The sequence below is a fragment of the Raphanus sativus genome, chromosome 6 (assembly GCF_000801105.2).
Source record: "Raphanus sativus cultivar WK10039 chromosome 6, ASM80110v3, whole genome shotgun sequence".
Lineage (NCBI taxonomy): Eukaryota > Viridiplantae > Streptophyta > Magnoliopsida > Brassicales > Brassicaceae > Raphanus > Raphanus sativus.
The window spans coordinates 2,665,403-2,681,804 of record NC_079516.1 but is presented as its reverse complement, the minus strand read 5'-3'; the positions used below and the strand labels follow the sequence as shown (position 1 = coordinate 2,681,804).

At 30.5% G+C, this 16,402-nt stretch overlaps 1 protein-coding gene across 1 annotated transcript; it reads right to left on the bottom strand.

Moving 5' to 3' along the window:
• Window positions 1–8,846: 8,846 nt before the first annotated feature.
• LOC108838285 (uncharacterized) lies at window positions 8,847–11,622 on the bottom strand. Its single transcript, XM_056989515.1, has 3 exons — window positions 9,925–11,622; window positions 9,024–9,130; window positions 8,847–8,952 (listed from the first exon to the last, which is right to left on the bottom strand). Exons 1-3 carry the CDS (start codon window positions 11,620–11,622, stop codon window positions 8,847–8,849), a joined length of 1,911 nt encoding a protein of 636 aa, XP_056845495.1.
• Window positions 11,623–16,402: the final 4,780 nt, after the last annotated feature.

The window sequence follows — 16,402 nt, the reverse complement described above, 5'->3', positions numbered from 1 at the left end:
TTTTTTTTTTTTTTTAAACATTTATTTCCAAAATAGTGCTGTAATAGAACTTAAATGCGGCAAAAATAAAACGTAATTCTGATTAATTACCTTAAGATGAAAAATTAGGAAACAAATTGTACAACTTTGGGAAAGTGTATCTCTGGTAATAAAGGAAAGGAGATTATTATCTTTTTAATTGAATTTTATTCAGATTGTGGAAAACAACCAATTTTTAAATATATTTGATTTTCATCAGTTGATTATGATCATTGATCTGCTAAACAAAGACCCAACCAATCAACAAGTTACACAATGCAACTAACAGTCTATGCGTGACACCTGAAAGTTTGCGATAGAATTAGAAAAGCTTCGTCAACTTTGGACCGTGACTCGACAGCTTTCTAGTTTAAAATCACCGAGGCAATCGCTTAATTTGTGTTTTCATTGTTTGAAAACTAGTTATTAAAACAGTCGAAAAATTTCCTAAACGAATCGGTGCCAAACTATTTCTAGAACATGGGAGAAAAACGTTAGAGACCATCATTAATCTTATCTCGAACCTACTTAGGGCCCAACAAATGGTTTTTGCTCAACCGACACCGACTCTATCTTTGCCAAACTTTCTCCTAGAGCTGGGCGTTCGGGTATCCATTCGGATTTCGGTTCAGTCCATTCGGATTTCGGATTTTCGGGATCAAAAATTTCAGCCCCATTCGGATATTTCTAAATTTTGGTTTGGATTCGGTTTGGATCTTTGCGGATTCGGTTCGGGTTCGGATAACCCATTTAAAATGTTTTTAAATTTTCAAAATTTATTATATACTTTAAATTTTCAAAATCTATAAGAAAGATAATATATTACATATAAATTTTCATAACATATATGTCAAAATATCTTAATTTAACATATAAATTGGTTTTCTTTGAATATTTGGATAAAGAATCAATAGATATTTAACTATTTTGGTGTTTTCAGTATACTTTAGCTATTTTAAATATTTACTTTTGACTATTTGCATATATTTTCCGAGTATTTTGGAAAACTTAAAGGTATCTTATATATTTTTAATATACATTATATATAAAAATAATGTATATATTTAAGTATATAAATTTATTTCGGATACATTCGGATATCCAAAATATTTCGGTTCGGATCGGGTTCGGTTTCGGTTCTTTAAATACCGAAATTTTGAACCCGTTCGGATATTTAATCAATTTCGATTCATGTTCGGTGCTATTTTTTTGTATCGGGTTCGGTTTTTCGGGTTCGGATTTTTTGCCTAGCCCTACTTTCTCCCTCAACTTGTTGTCAACCTCACGTTCATCAGGGACCATACACAATCATCCTTTCCAAAATGCCACGTATTTCACTGCAAAGTAGAAAAATGCGTCCGAGTCCAACCTTCTTGGGCCCCTAAAGAGAAAACAATGCGTAACAATTACTTAACTAACTAAAGTTTATAGAATTGAGTTAGTAGATGATGATGATCTTCCACGTATGACTTATATAAATATGACTTTTATATAGTAATGATCTTTGAAGGGTTTAGTTAGTTTCATTAAAAAAAAAAGAAGGGTTTAGTTAGTGTTTGAACTTAAGTATATTTAGTTTCAGTATATATAGCATTTACCGTATATATAGCATTTTCCGGTATTATACTCTTCCATTTATATAAATATGACTTTTATATAGTAATGCTCTTCCATTTTTTTCTAATGTTTTAATATTTAGTTTACTAAAAATTCATATACTGCCTAGAATAATAGAATTAGCATTATAAAATCTTCATTATCTAGAGAAACAGAGGAAAAAGAGGTTCTAAACTCTGTGACTATCATCATATGTTAGTGCTCGATGAAACTATACACTAAAACCAGATTTTAATATTTTTGAAAATTTTCCAAAATCCATGGGTTAACCCCTTCTAAAATAATGAGTTTTCGGTAAATCCCTTATATACCGAAGTTTATACTCTTCACTTTTGTTTAAAAATTTTAAACCACATTCTACATTTGAATTAATGTATTCTAAACTATATTTCATGGTATATAGGAATCATTCTAATTTTTTAATGTTTATTTACTAAAATTTCATATAATGCCTAGAATAGTGGAATTCGCATTATAAAATCTTTATTATCTAGAGAAACGGAGACAACCGAGGTTCTAAACTCTTTGACCATCATCTTATGTTAGTGATCGATGAAACTATACACTAAACCCAGATTTTCGTATTTTTGAAAATTTTCTAAGAATCCGGTGGGTTAATCTCTTCTAAAATAATGAGTTTTCGGTAAATCTCTTATATACTGAAATTTATACTCTTCACTTTTCTTTAAATATTTCTAACCACATTCTACGTTTGACTTAATGTATTCTAAACTATCCTTCATGGTATATAGGAATCATTCTAATTTTTTAATATTTAGTTTACTAAAATTTCATATACTGTTTAGAATAGTGGAATTAGCATTATAAAATCTCCATTATCTAGAGAAACGAAGAAAACAGAGGTTCTAAACTCTTTGACCATCATCTTATGTTAGTACTCAATGAAAGTATACACTAAAACCAGATTTTCATATTTTTTGAATTTTTTTCAAAATCCGTGGGTTAACCCTTTTTAAGATAATGAGTTTTCGGTAAATCTCTTATATGCTGAAGTTTATACTCTTCACTTTAACTTAAAAATTTCAAACCATATTCTACATTTGAATTAATATATTTTAAACTATCTTTCAAGGTATATAGGAATCATTCTAATTTTTAAATATTTATTTACTAAAATTTCATATACTCCCTAGAATAGTGGAATTAGCATTCTAAAATATTCATTATCTAGAGAAACGGAGGCAACATAGGTTCTAAACTCTTTGACCATCATCTTATGTTAGTGCTCGATGAAACTATACACTAAAACCAGATTTCATATTTTTGAAATTTTTCAAAAAACCATGGGTAAACCCTTCCTTAAATAATGAGTTTTCGGTAAATCCCTTATATACTGAAATTTATACTCTTCACTTTAGTTTAACATTTGCAAACCACATTCTACATTTGAATTACTGTATTATAAAACTATCTTTCATGATATATAGGAATCATTCTAATTTTTTAATATTTATTACTAAAATTTCACATACTCCCTAGAATAGTGGAATTAGCATTATAAAAATCTTCATTATCTAGAGACACGGAGGAAAAAGAGGTTCTAAACTCTGTGACCATCATCATATGTTAGTGCTCGATGAAACTATACACTAAAACCAGATTTTCATATTTTTGAAATTTTCCAAAATCCATGGGTTAACCCCTTCTAAAATAATGAGTTTTCGAAAAATGCTCTATATACTGAAGTTTATACTCTTCACTTTAGTTTAAAATTTTCAAACCACATTCAACATTTGAATTACTGTATTATGAACTATCTTCCATGGTATATAGGAATCATTCTAATGTTTTAATATTAGTTTACTAAAATTTCATATACTGCCTAAAATAGTGGAATTTGCATTATAAAATCTTCATTATTTAGAGAAACGGAGACAACAGAGGTTCTAAACTTTATGACCATCATCTTACGTTAATGCTCTGTGAAACAGTACACTAATACCAGATTTTAATATTTTTGTTTAAAATTTGTGGGTTAACTCCTTTTATAATAATGAGTTTTCGGTAAATCCCTTATATATTGAAGTTTATACTCTTTACTTTTGTTTAAAATTTTCGAACTGCATTCTACATTGAATTAATGTATTATAAACTATCTTTCATGGTATATAGGAATCATTATAATTTTTTAATATTTATCTACAAAATTCATATACCATCTAGAATAGTGAAATTAGCATTATAAAATCTTTATTATCTAGAGAAATGGAGACAAGCGAGGTTCTAAACTCTTTGACCATCATCTTATGTTAGTGCTCGATGAAACTATACACTAAAACCAGATTTTCATATTTTTGAAATTTTTTCCAAAATCCATTGTTAACCCCTTCTAAAATAATGAGTTTTCGGTAAATGCTCTATATACTGAAGTTTATAATCTTCACTTTAGTTTAAAAATTTCAAACCACATCAACATTTGAATTACTGTATTATAAACTATATTTCATGGTATATAAGAATCATTCTAATTTTTTAATATTTAAGTTTACTAAAATTTCATATACTGCTTAGAATAGTGGAATTAGCATTGTAAAATGTTCATTATCTAGAGAAAAGAAGACAACAGAGGTTCTAAACTCTTTGACCATCATCTCTTATGTTAGTGCTTAATGAAAGTATACACTAAAACCATATTTTCATATTTTTGAATTTTTTTTCAAAATCTGTGGGTAACCCCTTCTAAAACAATGAGTTTTCGGTAAATCCCTTATATGCTGAAGTTTATACTCTTCACTTTAGTTTAAAATTTCAAACCACATTTTACATTTGTATTAATTTATTCCAAACTATATTTCAAGGCATACAGGAATCATTCTAAATTTTCAATATTTATTTACTAAAATTTCATATACTCCCTAGAATAGTGGAATTAGCATTATAAAATCTTCATTATCTAGAGAACGGAGGCAACAGAGGTTCTAAACTCTTTGACCATCATCTTATGTTAGTGCTCGATGAAACTATACACAAAAACCAGATTTTCATATTTTTGAAAATTTTCCAAAAATCTGTGGGTTAACACTTCTAAAATAATGAATTTTCGGTAAATCCCTTATATACTGAAATTTATACTCTTCACTCTAGTTTAAAAATTTTAAACCACATTCTACATTTGAAGACTGTATTATAAACTATTTTTCATTGTATATAGAAATTATTATAATTTTTTAATATTTATTTACTAAAGTTTCATATACTCCCTGGAATAGTGGAATTAGGATTATAAAATGTTCATTATCTACAGAAACGGAGGCAACAGAGGTTCTAAACTCTTTGACCATCATCTTATGTTAGTGCTCGATGAAACTATACACTAAAACTAGATTTTCATATTTTAAAAATTTTTCCAAAATCCATGGGTTAACCCCTTCTAAAATAATGAGTTTTCGGTAAATGCTATATATACTGAAGTTTATACTCTTCACTTTAGTTTAAAATTTTCAAACCACATTCAACACTTGAATTACTGTAGTATAAACTATCTTTCATGGTATATAGGAATCATTTTAGTTTTTTAATATTTAGTTTACTAAAATTTCATAAACTGCCAAGAATAGTGGAATTAGAATAATAAAATCTTCATTATCTAGAGAAACAGAGACAAAGGAGGTTCTAAACTCTTTTACCATTATCTTATGTTTGTGCCCGATGAAACTATACACTAAACCCATATTTTCATATTTTGAAATTTTTTCAAATCCGTGGGTTAACCCCTTCTAAAATAATGAGTTTTCTATAAATCCCTTATATACTGGAATTTATACTCTTCACTTTTGTTTAAAAATTTCAAACCACATTCTACGTTAGACTTAATGTATTCTAAACTATACTTCATGGTATATAGCATTAATTCTAATTTTTTAATATTTAGTTTACTAAAATTTCATATACTGCCTAGAATAGTGGAATTAGCATTATAAAATCTTCATTGTCTAGAAAAACGGAGAAAATCGAGGTTACAAACTCTTTGACCATCATCTTATGTTAGTGCTCAATGAAACTATACACTAAAACCAGATTTTCATATTTTTGATTTTTTTCAAAATCCGTGGGTTAACTAATGAGTTTTCGGTAAATCCTATTTTAAACTAATGAGTTTTCGGTAAATCCCTTATATGCTGAAGTTTATACTTTTCACTTTAGTTTAAAAATTTGAAACTACATTCTACATTTGAATTAATGTATTCTAAACTATCTTTCATGTTATATAGGAATCATTCTAATTTTTTAATATTTAATTTATTTAAATTTCATATACTGCCTCGATTAGTGGAATTTATATTATAAAATATTCATTATCTAGAGAAAACGGAGACAACATAGGTTCTAAACTCTTTTACCATCATATTATATTAGTGCTCGATGAAACTATACACTAAAACCAGATTTTCATATTTTTGATTTTTTTCCAAAATCCGTGGGTTAAACTCTTTGACCATCATTATCTTCATTATCTAGAGAAACGAAGACAACCGAGGTTCTAAACTCTTTGACCATCATTTTATGTCAGTGATCGATGAAACTATACACTAAAACCAGATTTTAATATTTTTGAAAATTTTCCAAAATCCGTGGGTTAACCCCTTCTAAAATAATGAGTTTTCGGTAAATGCTCTATATACTTAAGTTTATACTCTTCCATTTTTTTTAATGGAAGATAGTTTATAATACAGTAATTCTATATACCATGGAAGATAGTTTACTAATACCATGGAGTATAAAACATACTGAAATTTATACTCTTCTTTGATTTCTATATACCATGGAAGATAGTTTATAATACAGTAATTCAAATGTTGAATGTGGTTTGAAATTTTTAAACTAAAGTGAAGAGTATAAATTTCAGTATATATAGCATTTTCCGAAAACTCATTACTTTAGAAGGGGGTGGTTAACCCATGGATTGTGGAAAAAATTTCAAAAATATAAAAATCTGGTTTTAGTGTATAGTTTCATCGAGCACTAACATAAGATGATGGTGAAAGAGTTTAGAACCTCTGTTGCCTCCGTTTCTCTAGATAATGAAGATTTTATAATGCTAATTCCACTATTCTAGGGCGTATATGAAATTTTAGTAAATAAATATTAAAAAATTAGAATGATTCCTATATACCATGAAAGATAGTTTATAATACAGTAATTCAAATGTAGAATATGGTTGAAATTTTTAAACTAAAGTGAAGAGTATAAATTTCAATATATAAGGGATTTACCGAAAACTAATTATATTAGAAGGGGTTAACCCACGGATTTTGGAAAAATCTCAAAAATTTGAAAATCTGGTTTTAGTGTATAGTTTCATCGAGCACTAACATAAGAAGATGGTCAAAGAGTTTAGAACCTCTGTTGCCTCCATTTCTCTAGATAATGAAGATTTTATAATGCTAATTCCATTATTCTAGGGAGTATATGAAATTTTAGTAAATAAATATTAAAAATTAGAATGATTCATATATACCATGAAAGATAGTTTATAATACATTAATTCAAATGTAGAATGTGGTTTGAAATTTTAAAGCTAAAGTGAAGAGTATAAACTTCAGCATATAAGAGATTTACCGAAAACTCATTATTTTAAAAGGGGTTAACCATGAATTTTGAAAAAAAAAATCAAAAATATAAAAATCTGGTTTTAGTGTATACTTTCATCGAGCACTAACATAAGATGATGTCAAAGAGTTTAGAACCTCTGTTGTCTCCGTTTCTCTAGATAATGAAGATTTTATAATGTTAATTCTAATATTTTAGGCAGTATATGAAATTTTAGTAAACTAAATATTAAAAAATTAGAATGATTCATATATACCATGAAAGATAGTTTAGAATACATTAAGTCAACGTAGAATGTGGTTTGAAATTTTTAAACAAAAGTGAAGAATATAAATTTCAGTATATAAGGGATTTACCGAAAACTCATTATTTTAGAAGTGGTTAACCCACAGATTTTGGAAAAATTTCAAAAATATGAAAATTTGGGTTTAGTGGATAGTTTCATCGAGCACTAACATAAGACGATGGTCAAAGAGTTTAGAACCTCGGTTGTCTCCATTTCTCTAGATAATGAAGATTTTATAATGCTAATTCCACTATTCTAGGCATTATGTGAAATTTTAGTAAATAAATATTAAAAAATTAGAATGATTTCTATATACCATGAAATATAGTTTAGAATACATTAATTCAATTGTAGAATGCGGTTTGTAATTTTTAAACAAAAGTGAAGAGTATAAACTTCAGTACATAAGGGATTTACCGAAAATTCATTATTTTAAAAGGGGTTAACCTACGGATTTTGAAAAAAAATCAAAAATATTAAAATCTGGTTTTAGTGTATAGTTTCATAGAGCACTAACGTAAGATGATGGTCAAAGAGTTTAGAACCTCCGTTGTCTCCGTTTCTCTAGATAATGAAGATTTTATATGGTAATTCCACTATTCTAGGCATTATATGAAATTTTTGTAAACTAAATATTAAAAAATTAGAATGATTCATATATACCATGAAAGATAGTTTAGAATACATTAAGTCAAACATAGAATGTGGTTTGAAATTTTTAAAGAAAAATGAAGAGTATAAATTTCAGTATATAAGGGATTTACCGAAAACTCATTATTTTAGAAGTGGTTAACCCACGGATTTTGGAAAATTTTCAAAAATATGAAAATCTGGGTTTAGTGTATGGTTTCATCGATCACTAACATAAGATGATGGTCAAAGAGTTTAGAACATCGGTTGTCTCCGTTTCTCTAGATAATAAAGATTTTATAATGTTAATTCCACTATTCTAGGTAGTATATGAAATTTTAGTAAATAAATATTAAAAAATTAGAATGATTCCTATATAACATGAAAGATTGTTTAAAATACATTAATTCAAATGTAGAATGCGGTTTGAAATTTTTAAACAAAAGTGAAGAGTATAAACTTCAGTATATAAGGGATTTACCGAAAACTCATTATTTTAAAATGGGTTAATCCATGGATTTTGAATTTTTTTCACAAATATGAAAATTTGGTTTTAGTGTATAGTTTCATTGAGCACTTACATAAGATGATGGTCAAAGAGTTTATAACCTCTGTCGTCTTTATTTCTCTAGATAATGAAGATTTTGAAATGTTAATTTTACTATTCTAAGTAATATATGAAATTTTAGCAAACTAAATATTTAGAATGATTACTAAAATTTGGTCAGGGACAGTAATCCATGTGGTCTACCATATCTGCAACTATGGCAATGGCCGCATCAAGTTCTCCAAGGTCCAAGCAGAACGTGATGATCTCATCGTACAGTGGGCTGCAATTGATTATCACATTAGCTTAGTTAATAGAATCAACTTAGTCATGGCTTAGACCAGCCTAATTAACCTGCCAAAAGAGTAGCCAAGACTGTGTGTGGTCTGTAAGATCTTCAAGAAGGCTGAAGGTACTGTAGCTCTTATAGCAGCTCGTAATATCACCGCACAATCGCCAATCTTTGGAACTCCACCCAATTCAATCATTCACCTACACAAATTCATTATCATTAAAATTATGAATCATGCAAATTTATACTATAATGCCTTAGATGTCTCTTGCCTTTGTTCATGAGCACAATTGCCAACTCCACTCTAACATTAGCAAATGAGATTGTTCACAACAGAAACTCGATAATGAATTGTTCATAACAGGAAAAAAATGTTACCTTGCCTCTGACATATGAGCAAATGCGATTTTGCTATAAATCTTAAGTAACGAAAGATTAGGTTTCATTGCTGAGCGCAAACATTTATAAAGAATTGTTCACAAGTACAGGGTAAAAAAGTTGTGGCTATTGTTTGAACAACTTTTTATCGAGTTCCAAATGTAATGGATGGAAATCTCCTGTAAATAGTAACTAAATAGGCTAATCCCACCATTACTTATATTTTTCGAGTTACAAGATTTCTCGTCATTATTGAAAAGAAGAAGAATGAAAAAACCAAAAACCAACCAAGTTACCGACTTTATATTAACAGTTTAAGACATTAACGAGATACAAAGCCGGGTAGCAGTAAACCGCTACGGGAGCCAGCAGCCCACCATAGGAGATACAAAGACGCAATACATGGGAAAAACCAAACCAACACAAAAAATTAAAATACTAAATGGCAACAAACCAACATAAATATAAGAAAAAAACATAGTACCTAATCATCTACATATCATATATTTTTTGTTTTAGGTCTTTATACTCTTGTGTTGTGTTGCTCAAATATTGGAGAGAACATTTAACATCACAACAATAAACATTATCATAAGTCTGATACAAGTAGAGCTCTAAAATAAGGGGACGTAGGCAACGAGAGCCGCATGAGCCGCATTTTGGTCTCGTAATACGGTCATTGGGAACAAGTCGTATTATCTCCTCGTCATATTGCGTGGTACGGTAGGATCTTGCGTGGATGAGTGATGGAGCCTCCCCTAGCACACATTGATAATGATAAGTGAATCCTGGCTTAGCATTTGGAAACTCCCCTACCACACACCGAATATGAAAAGTGACTCCAGAAACATGGCATGCGTAAAACCATTCCTTATGTGGATCTAAAATAGTTTCACAAACTTCACACCAATACTTACCGCTGGCTTTCTCACCACGGCGCAAGAAGAGAAAATGAGCATCACCCTTGCGTTTTATCTTTTTCGGCAGAGTAGCACACGCCAAGCACAAGGAGAAATCACATTCAGATTCAGTACAGCGCAGCACATGCTTTTTGGTCAGCTTACAGCCCCCACAAAAGCCCTTGTCCAGCGTAGTGAGAAAGAGGGTATGTGGGTGACATCCATAATCACAATACGATGAGATAACGAACGCACATCGCATATCTAGTGATAATCCCTCAGAAGTCCTGTACCTGAAACCATTGGATGGTGTTTCACATGCACCACATTGAAAGAGAGCTTTGTTTGTATTATCCTCATTGGCGTTTAGGTAAAACCGCTTAGTGGAGAGCCAATGTCGTTTTCGAAGAGGAAGATTAGCACATGTTTCATGGATGATAAAGTTGCATTCCATACACTTGTAATGCTTCTCAGAAAATATAGGATGGAGGCAAGATTTACAACGTATGCTTCCATCACGTTGAGTATCGATATCACCCTCCTCTTCAATCTTATATAAGATATGCTCATGGGAGAAATGTTTAATTGAAATTCCCTCTTCAATCACTTTGAACGGTGAAGAATCAAAGTTTTCTTCAGGCACCCCTTCGAGCTCTTTCCCATCCCACACATCAACTCTAGTTGCGCATTTGGAGTGAACGACATAATTATCAGGACATGTCGAACATGTATAAGCTCCGTACCTCCAGTCCACCTTCTTGTGACAAATCATGCAATTCCAATTCCCAAAACCAAGAGAATAGGTGTGAGAGACCCGGTGGTCGTGGCGATTGATGTTTATGACGTGTGGTAGGTTGATACATTCCCGGTGGAACATGACACCGCAGGGAGCGCATACATAAGGGCATCGTTCACCATGGGTACCACAAGCGTTGCAAGTGAACGTGTCATCTCTAACCATACATGTGAGTGCATGCTCGTGGCACTTCGGAGTTTCTACAGTCGGTGGTGGTGGGTTCTTGGAACACCTTACGTGCATGCTGAAATCGCATTTGGAACAATGATAGAAATAGCTCTTGAGTTCTTGCTGGCATGCATCGCATTTCCCCTTGGAGTGATGAGGTGGTTGTGGGACATCAATGAGAAGCTCCAGCGGATGGTATGGGTGGAACGGGTGGTTTATATCGTCCGGTGAGTTTGGGATGCAACCAAGATGCCACATCTTGTTGCATGAATCGCAATCCCAGGAAGGTTCAAAAGGATCGATGTTCTCCGGACAGTCGCCACAAAAATAAGTATAAGGAATGCGAGGATGCTTTGCCAAAACAGAATCATCTTCAGCAGTCTCATCGCTATGGGCGGGGGACCAAAAGTGTGTATTCATTCTTATCGTGGGTAAGGAGGAAAGGTATGAAAATGCATATAACAGATACTCATTGTAAATATATAGCCAGGTAAAACCAATCAAGTTGGTTGTTCAAAAAAAAAAAAATCAATCAAGTTGGTTAGTTTTTTACTTTTTTTAAAAAGAATACGGAACATTAAAAATGACCTGAGTTGCATTTAAGTCAATTCAAAATAATTATAATCACAGGTGCCGCCACATGGACAGCTAAATTATTTCTTTTATTTATTTTTTTGTCGGGGGAAAAATTCAAATATCTCCTTATTATTAAAAGAGAATCATTTTGCATTTAATGCATTCACATTGACTCTGCCACGTGTCATCACGAGACGAGTTTGAGAGTTTTTTGATTCTACGAACTTGCCTTAATTAAATTTCTAACGAAACAAAAAAACAGAATGAAAACACGAGTGTTTGAGTGACTGGTTTCTGTTCGAGAACATAAGGGGATTAGTTAACAGAGCATGAGTAGAGATATGATGGTGGATTCAAAGAGAGGACCAACGAAATTGGAGCGTTGGGCATGCCACAAAGAGAGAGATGATGCTGACTTTATAAAGACCTCATCCACTTCTTCAAAACTCGAAGATAAGCAAAAGAAGACGGTAATGGCATAGTTAGCGAACCTGTCCATGGCTCTATTTACAAAAATCGTGATGTAACTGAAGAGAAAAGTGGCAATCACCTTGCATAGATCAAAATAGAAGTTAGCGAACCTGTCCATGGTTCTGCTGCATTTGCTTTCTCAGGTTCCCAAGAGGTCCATATCCTTTATCCTTCTCTTCATTGCCACAACCACAAGTCCTCTTATTCAGGTTAGCACCGCACTTCAAGCACATTCCTTTACAGTCATGATCACACATCGCATTCATGGTGATCTCTAAATGCACCAAGTCTCTTACCTTCTTCTCAGTCGTCAGACAATCCAGAAAAGGAACTGGTTTTGTCATTACCAAAAGTGAATCGTAGGTCAATGACATCGGATTCTTCTTCCTCACCTTCTTCTCTGTCGTCAGACAATCCAGAAAAGGAACTGGCTTTGAGAGAATACTCTTTCATTTTGTTAATCGTTGTTTGCTGTATGTTCTTTATAGTTTTTTCTTGCATGGACGTGTTTTTGTTAAACTTTGTTTGCGGTATGTTCTTTATACATACTGATAATTCTTCGAATAAAAGTTTTCTACAGTTACACATGCACGTAGCTGTATTCACTCATTAGTTAATGTTAATTACGGTGTAGTGCAAAACGTGTTAAATTTTATGATGCTGTGATTAATCATAAGATTCCCGGCCACCTCTGGTCCGGGTGCTCAATTAAACCGAATCTGACCTTAACTAACCCAATCAAAATTAAACCAGGAAAAACGAGTCTTGATTTGATTTAGGACAGAAACCAGGTTGAGCCGTGTATAGCAAATATTTGTGACATGCGCAAAGTAAATTAATTAGGCGTGTATAGCAAATATTCGTGTATATATATGTTATGGTAATAAATGTATTACTTTGAGTGAACTGCAAGTTGAGAATATATGTTATTAATGTCAAGATACACGGCATATATGGACTGTTCATTTAGGTTTACATACCTATATAAGTCTCCTTTCATTGTTCACGATATTGCATCTATACACTCGAGAACAGTCACCTTTTTTTCAAGAGAATGGTGAAATATGTAACTCTATTGGAAGTTGAAATATTCTTTTTTCATAATGTTTTTTTCATTATTTATTAAATTGTATTGAAATGATTTATCTTAATTTTTTTTTATTTTTACAACTATATCCCGTTTAGAAACTATAATATGAAATCATTGGTTCAACATAAGAACTATGTAAAATTCTTATAATACCAAACAAATAATAATAGTTTTTGTTATCACCGAATATATCTAATATAATAAAAACTACTATTAAAAATAAATTATATAAAACTACTATTAATACAGTTATATTATTAAACTCATTAAAACAAATTTCTATGAGTATAACTGCACAACTTTTTATATTATATCTAACATATATGAAAGCTTAAACAAAAAATATAATAATATTAGATTATCTTATATTAAATACATAATCTTAAAATGTCACCAATATTGTTTGTACAAACAACACAAATAACATTAGATGTTCTGTGTCCTTCAACTATTATTTAGAGTTGATTTGATTTTGCATGCGTATAGGAGTTTTAAATGAAATTATTGGTTCGACATCAGAACTAATCTAAAATTTATACAACATAAAACTACAAAAATAATAATAGTTTGGGGGTTATCACCGAAAAAGAAAAAAAACTTCACTAAATATAACTGAAAAACAAAATAAATATAGATTTAGAATGGTAGTTATATTTCATCCCACGAAAATGTAATTGAAAAAACCGAAAAAACAACGTAAAACCGAACCAATATCCAGATTATACAGAACTAATGTCCTTTTATCTTAGAAAACCGTTATTAATAATCTCATCCTGCGCAAAGCGCAGGTTACTACATAGTAATGTCATAAGTCAAACGACTTGAGAGGTATCATAAGGCAGATAAATGCAAATAATAAAATACTCACTCTATTTCTCAATATGAGTAGTTTTAGTTAAAAGCATCAATATTTTTTAAAAAAATCAAAAAGTAACACTTAATGTATAAATTCAATCAATCATAAAAATATAAATTATTTTATTGGTTACACAATATTTAATAAGTATAAAAGGTGCATTAATATATGAAAACATCTTATATTTTGAAACAAACTTTTTTCTCTAAAACTGCTAACGTTTAAAGTTGGAGGGAGTACATCAATAGATGCATGCCGTACAGAGAAAGGTCTTCATGAACTGCCAGTCAATAATATAGAGGCCTCGGATGCAATCAATAACAAAATAAAATATATAATATTATTAACCATATGACATTAATTATATGACATTAATTATTAATAATGTTATATAAAAAATTGAAAATGTCATCTAATTTAGAATAAAAAATTGTTTTTGAAACTTCATGTATTAAAAACAAGGAGAATATTAATTGGGCTTATTTGTGTAATAGCCATATTTAGAAGTGAAATTAAGTGAATAACAATGATTTTGACATAATGAAGAAACTAGCATTTGTACCCTAATTTATCCGGTAATGCCCTTCTTCTTTGCCATTAACCGGTAAAGATGTGTTTTGTGTATCCACGTAATTCATGTAATATATGGTCAAGTATATTTATAAACTATTTTACAGAAAAGAAGAAAGAGCTATCCACGTCACACTTTATTGACCACATACATTACCTAAATGTTCTATTCCACCTGACCGAAATAGTATATAATTATAAATTCATTCATAACTTCTAAAAACTAAACACTACCATAATCCCTAATCACTAAACCCAACACGAAAGTATAAACCAAACTTTATCAACTAATCACTAAATTCTACACGAAAATATAAACCATAATCCAATGTCAATCCAAATCTTCCATAAACTAAATCTTAATTTTGAAATACCAGGAAGATACATTACCATTCTACATGAGGCATATAGAATAGAAAACGTGAAAATGTAGTTGAAATCTAAAATAAACGTATCAGTTAATCACTAAACTCAATGTCAACTACAATTGTACCAATTAAACCCTAAACCCTACACGAAAGTATAAACCTAACCCAAAATAAATAACATAGTACATATTGGTGAAATTATGAAATGATTATGATTGCATGTGAGAAGTTAATGCTGACTCCTACCTCACCCCTTCTTCTTCAAATTACTAAACTCTAATCTCTAATCACTAAACCCTAATCCAAATATAAACCCTAAACCCAAATAGAATAGAATAAAATAAATAACTAGTACATATTGGTGAAATTATGAAATGTCTATGATTGCATTTAAGAAGTTAATTCTGACCCTAACCATACTTCTTCATCTTCAAAATACTAAACCCTAATCTCTAATCACTAAACCCTAACCCAAATATGAACCCTAAACCCAAATATCAAAATCTAAAAAATACATAATATTACGTAATACTAAACTATACAATATAAATTAAATGCAATTTTTACAAATTAGAAAACATGTAACAATAGATTTAAGAAATTACGAACTATGAGTAAAAATAGAACACTTCTTATTAACCGTCAAAAGGAATGGAACAAGATAAATAGTGTAGTAACAGAATAAAACATATAACAAAATATGAAAATACACATTGTCTATATTTCTATTCTACATACATTTAATAGAATAGAATATAATATAAAAACTGTTCATCTTCTTCCACATACGACGGAGATTTTCTGTAAATTCAAATACATACATGTTGGTGTCTTCGTGACTGTTTCTTTTGAAATCTGAGAAATCTCTTCTTTCCGTCACAGACAAAACCTCATAAACCGGTATGTTAGAAGAAATAATCTGCTAATAGCCGCTACCACTTTCTCACCGTCAATGTCGGAAGATGCCACAAGCGAAGATGATTGGAATAAGACTATGAAGAAGATGGGAAAGCTTTTCAAATGAGATGGAGGAGAAGATGTGAAGTTGGATAAGCCACGATTTAGTTTTGATAGATTAACAATTATTTTTTTTATTTTTTTGGTAGCAAGTTGAACCGGTTGATGCAAAAGGTAATACAATATTAATATAGATAAATAACGGTGTGTATAGGTCTGGTAGAAAAAATAGCTAGTTGGTGAATTATGCTTTTTCTGTGGTTATAGAATCTAATTTCCCATATTAATTTCATGATTAAAATGATAAACAAA

What these genes read in the sequence shown, in the direction of transcription:
- LOC108838285 (XM_056989515.1), bottom strand. Translation starts at nt 11,622, where the DNA reads ATGAATACACACTTTTGGTCCCCCGCCCATAGCGATGAGACTGCTGAA. An exon ending in TGTATCAGACTTATGATAAT is followed by an intron (nt 9,131 to 9,924) that starts GTTTATTGTTGT and finishes GGAGTTCCAAAG; the next exon opens with ATTGGCGATTGTGCGGTGAT. An exon ending in CTTGGCTACTCTTTTGGCAG is followed by an intron (nt 8,953 to 9,023) that starts GTTAATTAGGCT and finishes AATCAATTGCAG; the next exon opens with CCCACTGTACGATGAGATCA.